Below are 12,448 nucleotides of genomic sequence, written 5' to 3' on the forward strand. Positions count from 1 at the left end.
ATAAACTAAATGTTTGTGGAAATTGAGCATAATGAAATTGCAATAAAGTCCTTCCCTCCCCGCTTTCATCAAATAGCTCTGAATTAAGGAATGAGTCCCTCTGGTATTTACAAGTAAGCTGAAATAGCTAGAGCTCCTGTGTTTGTTAGACTTACAAGCAGGGAAATAATGACTTCAGATAACTAGCCCTCTACTTTCCAGCAGTGGAATCAAATGCCAGTTATAAAGTAGGTAACGTACTTGCCTGTGGTTTTAATGACAGTAACTTAGAAAGACTGATAAATTATTTGGCATTTTTCTGATATATAGGGTATTCGATCATATCACAGTTATCAGTTGAAAAATATGTGGACATCTGTGATTTCAATCTGACAGGAAAGGTATAAAAATATTTTTCTTGTGAAGCTTAAGACAGGCCATGAGGTAGAAGTTGAAGAAATTCAGTTTCCCGGTTAATAACAGTGTTAAAGACAAACTGTACCTGTATGATTCTTTATGCTCTTTTGGCAACCAGCTGTAACTGAGCAATACTTGTTTCAACACTGCTAAACATAAGATTCCAAAAGAGCTCTGCAAATTTAGTTTTTGCTTTCTGTTTGAGAAGACAACTGAAGCTGAGCAACAGAGAAAAGTACCCCAAAAGTTAACAGACATACCCCTGTGAGAATTAAAATCAATAAACAAGTGCATATAACAGGCACAAGCCATTACTAGAGGAAACCAGATTGGGAACAGCTCAGGTAAAACATTTCATATACTAAATAAGATAAAGAGAGTACATGAAAGATTATTCATCAACAATGTGTCAGCATGTATTTGGCCAAAAGCAAAAATAATCACAGTTCAAAAAGGTGTTCAAAGAGTGAATTATGTCCTGCACATCTCCAGTTGCCACAACAACCTGTGTTTTCCATGTCTCTGATGGAACATCACAACCCAAACTCAACCGAGTCAAATCACAAGAGACAACTATGACAAAATAACTGCTTTGCTGCAGGAGGAGGAAAAATTTCCACTAGCCTTAACTTCCGTCTTCTGATTTGAGGGGAGCAGAACTTGAATGCCTGCTTTGTTGATGTACAAAGTAATATGGAAAAGAGGAAGGGGGAAAAACCTCCCAAAAATCCCAAGAAAGTAAGATAAGCATCATGTCAAGCTGCTCCAACCCGATGACATTTAACAGCTCTGTGGAATCTACATGGCCATGTCTCAGCCGATCATTTAAACATACGCTCAAGCCCATACCCATTAGCAATGCACTTAAGTATATGCATTACTGAATAATGATAGATGGCTGAATCAGGGCCTGAGGGAGCCAATAATGCTCTGAATTTATCAAGCTATGGGGGCCATCCTGCTGCATGGAACTAAGTGACGGAATTAAAAATGGGTGAGGAGTACAAATGGGCTCCGTTAATAAGCTTAACGGCTTCATCCAAGGTATAGGTCTAATAACTCACATGCTAGAAATAGCAGATAAGATTACACATAGTCCTTTGGCCTTAGCAGCATTTTTCCATAGGTCTTACACTGACACGTCATCACTAATCTTGTTTTCCATTTCTAGAGAGTATTTTATAAATAACCACGTTGATTCTACAGCCAGCACAGTGACACAGCATTGAGCTGTTATTTTTAGTTAAGTGCTGAGCTGAATATTCTCTCAAAACATAAAAAATAAAGCTCACAACCAGTCTTATGGGGCTTCTTGTTAATATTTAGTGAGCAAACAGATTGCTTCCCACTTACCCTTGCTTTTATCGATGATGAAATTTAAATTTATGATGAATAAATGTGCCATCACTAAAATATCCCCTCTAGGAAAATAGAAATATATAATAAAAGTTAGCAGTAATAAAAGTGCTGGATTTTTCTATTCACTGCTGAGTATGTATCTTCATGGACTAGGCACTACCACAAAAACAGCACTGAGTAATATGAGAACAACTTTCTTCTTTTTTTTTCAGATTAATATCTACCATTTAAAATCCTACACTAGCAACTTATCTGCTTCTCTACACTGGCTCACTGAAAATAAAGCTGCATTGGACAGGTTGTTTACTTTTATTGGGTTTAAAATTTATGAAGCCTTACTGTATATTAAAATAATGGAAAGTCTGAAGGAAAGCTGGTGAATCAGAAAACAGAGCAAAATAAGAAAAAAAAATGCAAGAAATAAAAAGCCTGAGGTCACTGCACCTTTAGTTCTTAGTCTTACACATTGTAATTCATCAAGTACTGAGCACAGTGTTATGGATCTGACTCTCCCATACCTTGGCAAGACAAAGGACAAGTCACAGTAGTTATCTGTTGCAAAGTTCTGTGTCACATCCTGGACACAAACCAAAGAACAATTCTATTCTTCATTTGCTCTTCACTTTGTCTAAATCCAGTTCCTAGCAGATAAGCATAGGACAAGGAAATAGCATAGCTGCCTTTAGTTGGTCAGCTAATGACCTCAGCTATGACCTCAGGTGGCTTGAGGTCATACAGAAAGAGGAACGTTCTGAACGGATGTAGGAGCTGAATGTCACACATTCATTAGAACAATAGCATGTTTCAATACTGTTATGTTCCACAGCCCTAGCCAAGGCTAGCTAGATCTTCACATATCTGAAATACTAAAAGCATGCTAGGATCAGGTCACAACCATACTTCACAAGCATGATTAAAGACACTTAGGTAAAATGGTGTAGAAGTGGCTCATTTTTCTAACAAGGTCACAACCAGATAATGGGGAGAAACCTGTCACACAAGAAAGCATCTCCCACTTCCTGCAATAAAACTATAATTCAGGCACATCCCAGAGCCCAAGCTCACTGATCTGTGCTGATGTGATGAGACCTCTTGAGGTCCCTGCGTTACTACGCTCTCAAAACCAAACCATTGCACAAAGCATTAAGATGATCCAGAAGAGAGCATGCACAGAGTAAGATTGATCTGGGAAGAATAAGTTATATTTCCACTCCTTCAGGATTCAACAGATGCATGAAACAATTCCTCAGCTATTTTCCTATCTTAGTTTCTCAGATGTTTTCTCCAAGCAATTTCCACTCATGAATCTGCTTTGCAACGCTGCAACATCTTAGGCCCAGCATACATATAGGTGCATGGTAACTAAGCCACAACACACAAGGGTAAAGCCTTGCATAATTTGTGCAGGCCGGACAGCCTCTCTTCCTTTAATAATGAACATTCTAGTTTCTTTTTATTCCATCAAGAGGCTGCACCATATGTCACTATTTTGCAACGTTAGAGACAAACGTTACAAATAAAGAAGGCATTATTAAGCAGGGAAAAAAAAAAAAAAAAAAAAAAAAAAAAAAGATTAGTCAATGAAATACAAGAGATTATTTAATGAAATAAATGAGATTATGAAATGAAATATTATCCCTATTGTTCCTATTACTTAGGAAGAAAAAAATTCAGAAGAAAATTTCCTTCATGTTTGCCTAATGATTTTCTAACAAATGTAAGGGTTATCCCACAGAGGTTACCATTTACAAAATTTATACAGCTCACTCTTTAAAAACATGTTTTTCTTAATAAGAAGTACAGCTAAAGGCACAGACATAAACATACAAACCAGGTGATTTAGTATAGGGATGAGATACTAACCCTGGCTATAAAAAGCCTAAATATTTCAAACTAAAAGACAAGCCAGCTGAACACATGTGAATCTGGATACACAGTAATGATTGTATTTATTTCGTTTAAAAATACACTTCATACTTTACAACTACAATTTACTTACCAAAGACATAGACCTGTCAGGCAGTCCACAGTTCGTACGTGTGATCACTGGAGTGCTGGGCTGGCTGGAAGTACTGGTTGTATCCTTGGGTTCTTGACGTTCGGGGACAGGCTCATACAAGCTGTCCATTGAACCCTCCTAAAATTGATTGAAACAGACTTAAAAAGACAAACACTTGTAAATCCACTTTAAAAATAAACAAGAACATACACTTTGTGTGATTTGTAAAATACACAGATTGATTTTTATTCCATTATCTTTCAAAAAACTTAATTTCCTCTCTCTCTAAAAAGCATACAATAATTACAGTAAATATCAGAATTTTGGAGTTCACAATATCAAAACACAGATTCCACAGATTGGCAGGAATAAATATGAGGGTACAGTAAAAATGAGACTTAACTGCTCAGAAGGAATTAAATCAGATACATATCTTCTCCTAACTACTATGTGAAAAATTCTATAAAAAGTATAAGCTGTGATTTATAGTTAATACTCGTTATTTATGGGAAAGTGTTAATTTGATGCAAAAAGCTAACCTACCCTGCAGAGACAATGCGGCCAGATCCCAGAACATGAGCCATGATTTAGGCCCTCAAAGTCATGAGAATGGCTTGAAATGAATTAAAAATTAATTCCATTTGCATTCAAACATTTGAACTTCATGTGACAATATACGTGTAAGAATTCTTTTCCTCAAGCCAACAAGGATATAAACATTTTAACATTACACATTTTCATCTTAATTCCACAACTCAAGGAGGCTTCATGTATGCATCACCATTCCACAGTTCAAGACTTAAATGAAAGCAGGAACCAAGACACTAACTAGTAATCCAAGATTTTAGGTGCTGTCACTTTGATCTGCATTGAGTATTCTCCCAGTGAATTTTAATCATTGACGTGAACTGCATTAATTAAGGAATAAATAATTTTTTTTCACAGTATGACTTATAGCAGAATAACACAATTGAAATTAATGTGATATAATATAAAAACATTTGTTCCTCTAGTACAGAAGATAAACACAGATGCAGATTTGAATCTAGGCTGCTATTACATAATATTTGTTCGGCTGGCCACATTCCTTTTAATGCACCCCAGGATCCCATTGGCCTTCTTGGCCACCAGGGCACACTGCTGGCTCACTGACAACCTGTCATCCACCCGGACTGCCACCTCCTTCTTCACATAACTCCTCTCCAGCAGGTCATGCCTCAACCTGTACTGATACTTGGTTGTTCCTTCCCAGGTGCAAGACTCTACTCTTGCTTTTGTTAAACCTCATCTGGTTTCTTACTACCCAGCTTTCCAGCCTATCCAGATCTTGCTGAATGGCAGCACAGCCTTCTGCCATGTCAGCCACTCCATCCAGCTTTGTATTGTTGGTATACTTGCTAAGGGTGAACACTATCCCCTCATTGAGGTCATCAGTGAAGACACTGAACAAGACTGGAGCAAGCACCAACCCCTGGGGATCACCGCTAGTCACAGGTCTCCAACCAGACTCTGCATCGCTGATCATCACACTCTGAGCTTGGCCCATCAGCCAGTTCTCAACCTACCTCACCATCCACTCATCTATCCCATGCTTTCTCAACTCTGTCATCAGGATGAATAAAAGATAAAGCACTTGATCCTGTAGCGAGGACTACAGTTCAGATGGCTTCAAGAACATCACTGATTTTGTGGGACTGCTTTCTAAATTTCTAAAATATCAAATAAAAGCACAGGAACTAAATAAAAGAACAGAGAAGTTGTACACCTCCTGTGTATTCAAACAGCAAAATGTATTTTGTGTCTTTTTCTAGTTGGACTTATAGATCTGCCTCTAAGAAACTGCTGACCTGGCAGAGCATTGCCTGCACACACAGCTACTCCCTTACAGAAGCTGTACAATTGAAATAAAAAAGCGTTTGCACGAAACTGTAACAGACCGGGGAGAGATTGCTGTTTTCTTCCATTAACACTACTTAGAAACTGATTATCAACCCTTACCTGGAGAAGCCAAGGGGAGTCCAGAAGGGAGTGATTCAGGGAACCACACAGGGAAGGCATAGCAAGGTCTGGACGAGGAATATTCCCCTTTATATACAATTTGATTTGCTCCTTGACTCAAGTGAAAATACCTGTGGCTTTGTGCAGGACCAGCAACAAGGGCAGGTCAGCAACGCCTGCTCTGGCTGCTGCACCAGATGGGCCACAGGCACTGCACAGTGATGTCACCATGATGACACATGGGCACCATGGTGATGTTTGAGCCTCTCCCCCTGGAACCCCTCAACAGTTCTGTGGGATTTCACTTGCCAGCCGGCAGGGCAAAGGGTAGCTCCCTGCAGAACTGGCTGGGAGCACAAACAGTCTACTGAGACAGTAGACACTGAAAGCGAGCTGTCTGCAGTAGGAACTTCTGGTTCTGATCCAGAGGGTCCGGCTGCATCCCCAGGCTCTCCTTCTGATCTTCTGGTGAGGATAAAGGAACACCTGGGCATCAAAAATGAATGAAAAGGATGCACTAACTTATCCACATTAGGAAGAAATCAAATGTACACCTCATGCATCTTACAGGGAAAGCACACATGGAGGCACTATTACTTCTGCAGCCCTCACTTTTCCTGCAAAACTCCAGGTACTGACTGAAAGTCACCAATTTAAGAGCATTTGGTGAGGTCAGAATGGAAGCTGCATTACAGTTGACCAAGAAACGTTTCAAATTGAAGTACTATGAGATATGGTTTAGAGCTACAAGATATGGTTTAGTGGTTTGTTGTAGCTACGGTAATGGGAGGACAGCTGGACTAGAAGATCTTATCAGGTCCTCTCCAACCTTGTGATTCTATGATTCTATGACTGGAAAAGAAAGGATCTTTGAGATTGTTTGGAACAGAAAGCATGAAAAGCTTTATTTGTCAATGCATACAGGTTTGCAAAAATTCAGCATGACTCCAAAAGATCTCCCTCGCTTCCCAAGTTTCTGGCAGAGAAAGAGGCATTTGCAGCCCACAGGAAGGTACATCAGTTGCTCCACACATGAACCAACTCTCATAATATTCTGGTGGAAGAGATGGAGGGTCCAATAAAATAAGCCTCAGTAATAGAGGAGATGAGGATGACAGTAAATGTTCTGATCCTAATTTCTTCCTCTGGCTGTTTGCAGGAATTTTAGAGGTAGCATTGCTGAGTACTAGAAATGTGGGAAAAATATATTTGGGTTTTATCCAGTGAGTCTGAACCCATGGAACAGAAAGATAAATAAATGAGGGTATGAAAAGTCTATTACTTTCAACATATCTTGTTCTAGTCAGCTTAGGCTGTAGGATTAAACTGACCAATAGACCTTTTAATACCCATGTTTGTCTTCAGCAATTAAAAGTTTAAGTTTCTGTACCTTGCTGTCTTTCAGTCCCAAACTGATCACAACTCTTCTTGGAATGGTGCATGGAACCCACTGCACAGAGCAGGAACAGCAGTACCCATTTATAGGTTTATAACTTCATATTTCATAGACATATTTCTGTAAATAGGATGCTATAATAATAAACCCCTTCTGTTGCCATATCCTCGTTTAGGTGAAATCTCAGATCAGGTTTTTATTTAGTCTTCAAAAGAAGTAGAAACAATGGTTCTCTAATGTCAAGAGAGTAAAAGACTGGATGATGTTTGCATGCTGCATGCACTGAGAATGCTCTTCCTAATGATGACTTCTGAGGGAAAGTAGAGAGAAATTAAACAGCAGCTTTTTAATTATTGAAGACTCATAAAGAGTTTGCCACCTTCATAGAATGACTGCTCACAAGACATTGCTCTATACTGGCAGGCAATAATAACACTTGGTTTAATTTCTGGGCTAACATTTACCAAGGGTCTGAGAAACCAAGTGCTTTGGAGAGGCCTTCTCTGGAAAATCAGAGAACACTGCTCAGAAGACCTGGAAAGATATTTGGTCTTTCTTGTTACAGAAAGGTTATAATGGATATAAATTTGACAATTGTCTTAAATTTTAAAATCTCATTTATTTAACATCCTAAATGCTATGCATTGTACCAAGAAGGCAGTGCAAGAAATAACTGAAGACAGCATAAGGCAGCACAGCCAGACTGACTGCTGCCCTGGTTCCCTTCATCTCTCCTTGTGCCAAGCCAGGATTTTGCACATCCACATAGTGAGCAGGAAAGCTGTCCAGGCTTTTTGGGGGTTAGTTTTAGAGCAGATCATTTCTCACATCTAGTTTACCACTGGATCAACACTGCCTGGGTGACCAAATGTTTGGCAAGAGAGGATTTGAGTGGAAGAGAAGTGGAATGCAGAGGTGAAACAAGAAGACAGACCTCTTAACCCTCCTTTGGACGCTCTACAATAGTTTTACATCCTTATATTTTCAACTAAGATACAAATTATAAAACAGCATACAAGTGAATCAAGTCATTAAAATTATTTTAGAGCAGCTTTTAAGAATGATTTTATTACAATATTGTTGTTAGATATGTGAAAATAGAGAAATTGAGGCAGCTGTTGGAAGCATATGTATTAGCATCATCCAATGTAGTCACTTCTACAGACATGCTGATCATGAGAATAAACAGAAATGGAGGGGAAAAAAATCTGATGGTTTTGTTAGAAAAGGGCATACCTTTCTCTCAGGCAATCTCAGCATAATAAGGTAACTGCACTGAATGAAACTTGCTTTGTTTTCACAGTTGTTTTAAATCTTAAATTTATCAACATCTATAAAAATATTTCACTGCTTTTACATGCACCATCATACTCACTAAAAATACCACTGACTTGTGGTCAGTGAGCATATCTTTAGGTATAATTATCAAATATGCTGGCATACATCCTCAATGAAAGTACAGTTTCCAAAATATATTGAAGGTTTACATTTCAGATCTAATATGAAGGAAACAAACAATATGGGCTTCCAATCATCTGCACAAAACAACCAAAACTGTAAAACACTAACCTTATGCATGCACACTATATAACCTCCAGATCTTTAAAAGTTACTTAGATATTCCCAATGTCTTTTACATAACACATGTATTATTTTCCTTAAATTATAGACTTGCACATAACTTCAGAAAGAAATTCTACGACAGAAAAAAGGTATGCCAGTTTGGATACATATTTAAATCTTTAATTGCATAAGTTAATCTGCACAGTGTAAATATCCAATTACTCTTCCTGTAAAGCACATCCTTATTTCATTCTCTCCTGCACCCAGACACAATCTTCAGATCATCTCCATGTGAGATGTGGGACTGAAAAATGTGAAGGGCATGAAAAAGTGAGGACATGAGAAAGAAAGTGTGTGGGTGGAGCATACCGTCAAGAACAAGTATATGTAAAGAATAATGTAAGAGAAAGTTAATGCTCAAGAAAGAAAGCATGCAGGTGAGATCCAGAGGTTGGTGGCCCTGCCTGTGGCAGAGGGGTCGAAACTTGATGATCTTTGGTGTCACTTCCAACCAAAGTAATTCCATGATTCTATCAGAGGGTGAAGAAGGGGAGGAAGAAGAGAGAAAGAGCAAGGTAGAGAAAAGTAGAGAGAGAAAGAGTGAGACATATGAGCAGTGACTGGGAAGTGATTGAGAAAAGGCAAGAGGAATATGCTAAGTGCATATTCATGTTCAAAGAACGTCCCCTCAAAGAGAATATTCTGCTGTTTCCAGGAAGAATGTTACCAAGTAAGTAATAAAAGTATTCCTGTGTACACACATACTTACACACACCAGCACACATTCATTGCAGGCAGTCTTCTCAATCTATGTGAGGAAAACACTCATGAGAATACCATTTTTGCAAAACTCTGTTCCATTTGCTAGAAGTGAAAAAATCTCTTCTGTGGTTTCAGGTTCAATACTTCAGGTATTCACTTGGTAGAAATCAGAAGTGATTTCAATTGATTGATCCATATACATCTGCAAAACAGCTGGCTCTTTTAACCTGGTTTTGAAACCTGATTATTTTGCTATTATGTATTATTTTTTACTTGCCTTTCTTGATGAGAAAAATATACTCCTATCTTGTTTGCTGGCTCAACCATTGTGCCGCCAGCCTTTTCGCAGCCACAGACTGACATGGTAAAAGTAGCCAGTGTACATACTTGGGTCGTTAGCTCATTTCTAAGCTAGACAACCTGATTACAGAAAGCAATTGTACCGTATTGAATGCACAGGGTACACAGGGCTCTGATTTTTATGAAATATAGACCTATGCTAGTGACTTCTGAATTATCATTAGATCTTGATAACTTTTGAGATACTTTGCCAGCTGCTCAAGAGATTACCACAGCAAACAGAATGGCTCCCATGGAAAGCTTGTAAAGAAAGGAGGTTATCTTCTTAGCAGCAATCTTTAAACAGAACTAATTATTTCATTACAGAAACTATTATGGCAGTAGCTTTCACTTGTCTGAACCATCCATAATTACTGCTGTCTGCATGTCTCTCACAGAAACTTTAGTTGCTGCCCACCCTATATAACAAGGAAACTGTGACCTGACTTGCTCTCACCCACACAGTCAATCCCACATTGTGTCTATAAGCTGATTTCTCAACTGATACAGCAAGCAATACATACTTAAAAAGTGAACTATGCAGAATACAAGAAGCTGCCCTGATGGAACAATAAAAATTTAATAGAATAATTCTGCCCCAACGAACTGCAGAAATGAGTGTTTTCAAGCTGCTAGACCAGGTCACAAAACCATCACTAACTGAACAAATTCACAAGCACTCACTTTAAGCTGTGATCAAAAGTGTCCCTGAATTCACATGGAATTCTTTTTTATGAGGGGACACTTGTCACAGACTCTCAGTATATCGTTGCACTTTGAGTACACCAAAACAGTTTTTAATCCTCATGATCTGCAAAGCACCCATACTCTGTGCTAAGACAGCATTAGCAACCAGCAACAAAGCAGTTCCCTTTGTATATTTGAATTTGTGTGAGTGTGGCTTTAATACTGATCTTTATGTTTCTTTTTAAACACATAGGGAAGATACACTGAACATCTGTACAACAGATGAAAAAAAAAGGGGGGGGGCAAACAGATCTCCTTTGCTGTATAAATACAGTGAATACACTTACCTAATTACCACCACTAATACAGAGCATTGGTACTGGCAGATGGTTAAGCTCTGAAAACAGAAACAGTTTCTGTGGATTTCCTACCCTCATTTACCTGTTCATTCTGACCAATTGTCTCGGAGTAAGAAAGAAGGAAAAAACTAAAATAAAACAAAATAAAAAAAAAGGAATTTAAAAAAAAAAAAAAAAAGAAGAAGAAGAAGAAAGAAAGAAAGAACAAAACAAAGAAAATCTGGAGAGGGTCTCAGATTCTTAGATCAACTCTTCTGTCCTTGAGTACATAACATCATCTGACTGGATCAGCCCAGATGGCTGTGTATGTATTCATGCTTGGCTACTACAAAACTAAGGCTTCAAAAGTTACAGCATTTTTCCCAGACTACCATAAAAGGAAATCAAGCAGCACTATCTCAAACAAAATAGCATAAGGCAAATCATAGCATACATATACTCAGCAATTTTTTAGACACGTATGAGATGTTTCCCTGTGCTGGGTCAAATGCTTCATGTTTAAATCTGCATATTTTTGTAACAGTCACAGCACACAGCATATTTATAATAAATCTTTTCTTTCATCTTATTTTCACTGAATCATGATTTCTTACCTATAATTTCTCATACATAAAGTCCTTCCTCTATACTAGAGGATCTCAGTGTCATTACACAATCCTTGCACAACTGGTGATGTAATACCTTGATTTTTTTTCCTTCCATACACACCCACCAGTTCAGATTAACGACTCAGCAACCCAGTAAAGAAGAATACGTACTCTTAGACTTACCAGAGAGAAACAGAAAAGATTCATGTTGCCACCAAGATCCACTACAGCACCCCAAAATTCTGCTCCAAAGAACTCCTGCTGCACAATGCAGCTCCTCCTTGCTCTCCCAGCTGTTTGTACATTTCTCCCTGGAGATTACTGTAAGATAAAATCCCTGCAATAATCCACTGGATTCAGAGCCCATTATCAAATGAGACAGGCTTTCTCAGGACAGTACAAGCAGTTTTCTGAATTAATGAACAATGTTTACCCACAGAACAAAAGCATGGTCTGAATGATTATGATGGACTTGGGATATGTTCTCTTGCAGGCTATTGTTTCCATTTACTTTCTAATGTAACAGAAATAAAATTACTTATGCTTAAAGCTACTGGAACATATAGCTAACTTCAAAGTAAATCTTCTCATCTTGCTCCTATTTTCTAAGGACACAAAAATTCTTGGACAATGCTACATTTCTATGCAGATAAACTAATTTTTAAAAAACAGCAGCTATTGTTGTCTGCATTTTGAATGGAAGCATCTTACTTATACCTTAAAAAGAAACCCACATGCCATGACCAAATTATTTAAAAACAGAATGTACTCCATTTCGGGCTGTACACTACTGACTAATTACCAAACCTGTTACTGTGTTGACTGCTTGATTACTCAGATTAGGACTAAAACAAATTTACTATTAGAAAATATGTCAAATTTGAAAAATTGAAAAACTGAACGTCTTCGACATATTCAAAGCTGATTTATGGTTTATAATGAAAGCCGTTATAGTATATACAGAAAAGCAGATGAGAGATAAGAAATTGCAAATAAAAACAGT

At 38.0% G+C, this 12,448-nt stretch overlaps 1 protein-coding gene across 4 annotated transcripts in view; it reads right to left on the bottom strand.

Moving 5' to 3' along the window:
• Nucleotides 1-11,769, bottom strand: part of LOC107322359 (SAM domain-containing protein SAMSN-1) — a 79,994-nt gene extending 68,225 nt beyond the window's left edge. For 3 of the 4 annotated variants that reach the window (XM_015880344.2, XM_015880335.2, XM_015880326.2), the window contains exons 1-2: nt 5,753-5,951; nt 3,755-3,892 (exon numbers count right to left, since the gene is read on the bottom strand). In XM_015880344.2, the coding sequence (XP_015735830.1) occupies nt 3,755-3,892; nt 5,753-5,812 (198 nt within the window). In that variant the 5' untranslated portion in view covers nt 5,813-5,951. Of the gene's footprint in view, nt 1-3,754; nt 3,893-5,752; nt 5,952-11,628 lie in introns of those variants that run through there. The other variant, XM_032448469.1, reaches the window with a different exon arrangement.
• Nucleotides 11,770-12,448: the final 679 nt, after the last annotated feature.

This window comes from Coturnix japonica, chromosome 1, assembly GCF_001577835.2.
Source record: "Coturnix japonica isolate 7356 chromosome 1, Coturnix japonica 2.1, whole genome shotgun sequence".
NCBI classification, from domain to species: domain Eukaryota; kingdom Metazoa; phylum Chordata; class Aves; order Galliformes; family Phasianidae; genus Coturnix; species Coturnix japonica.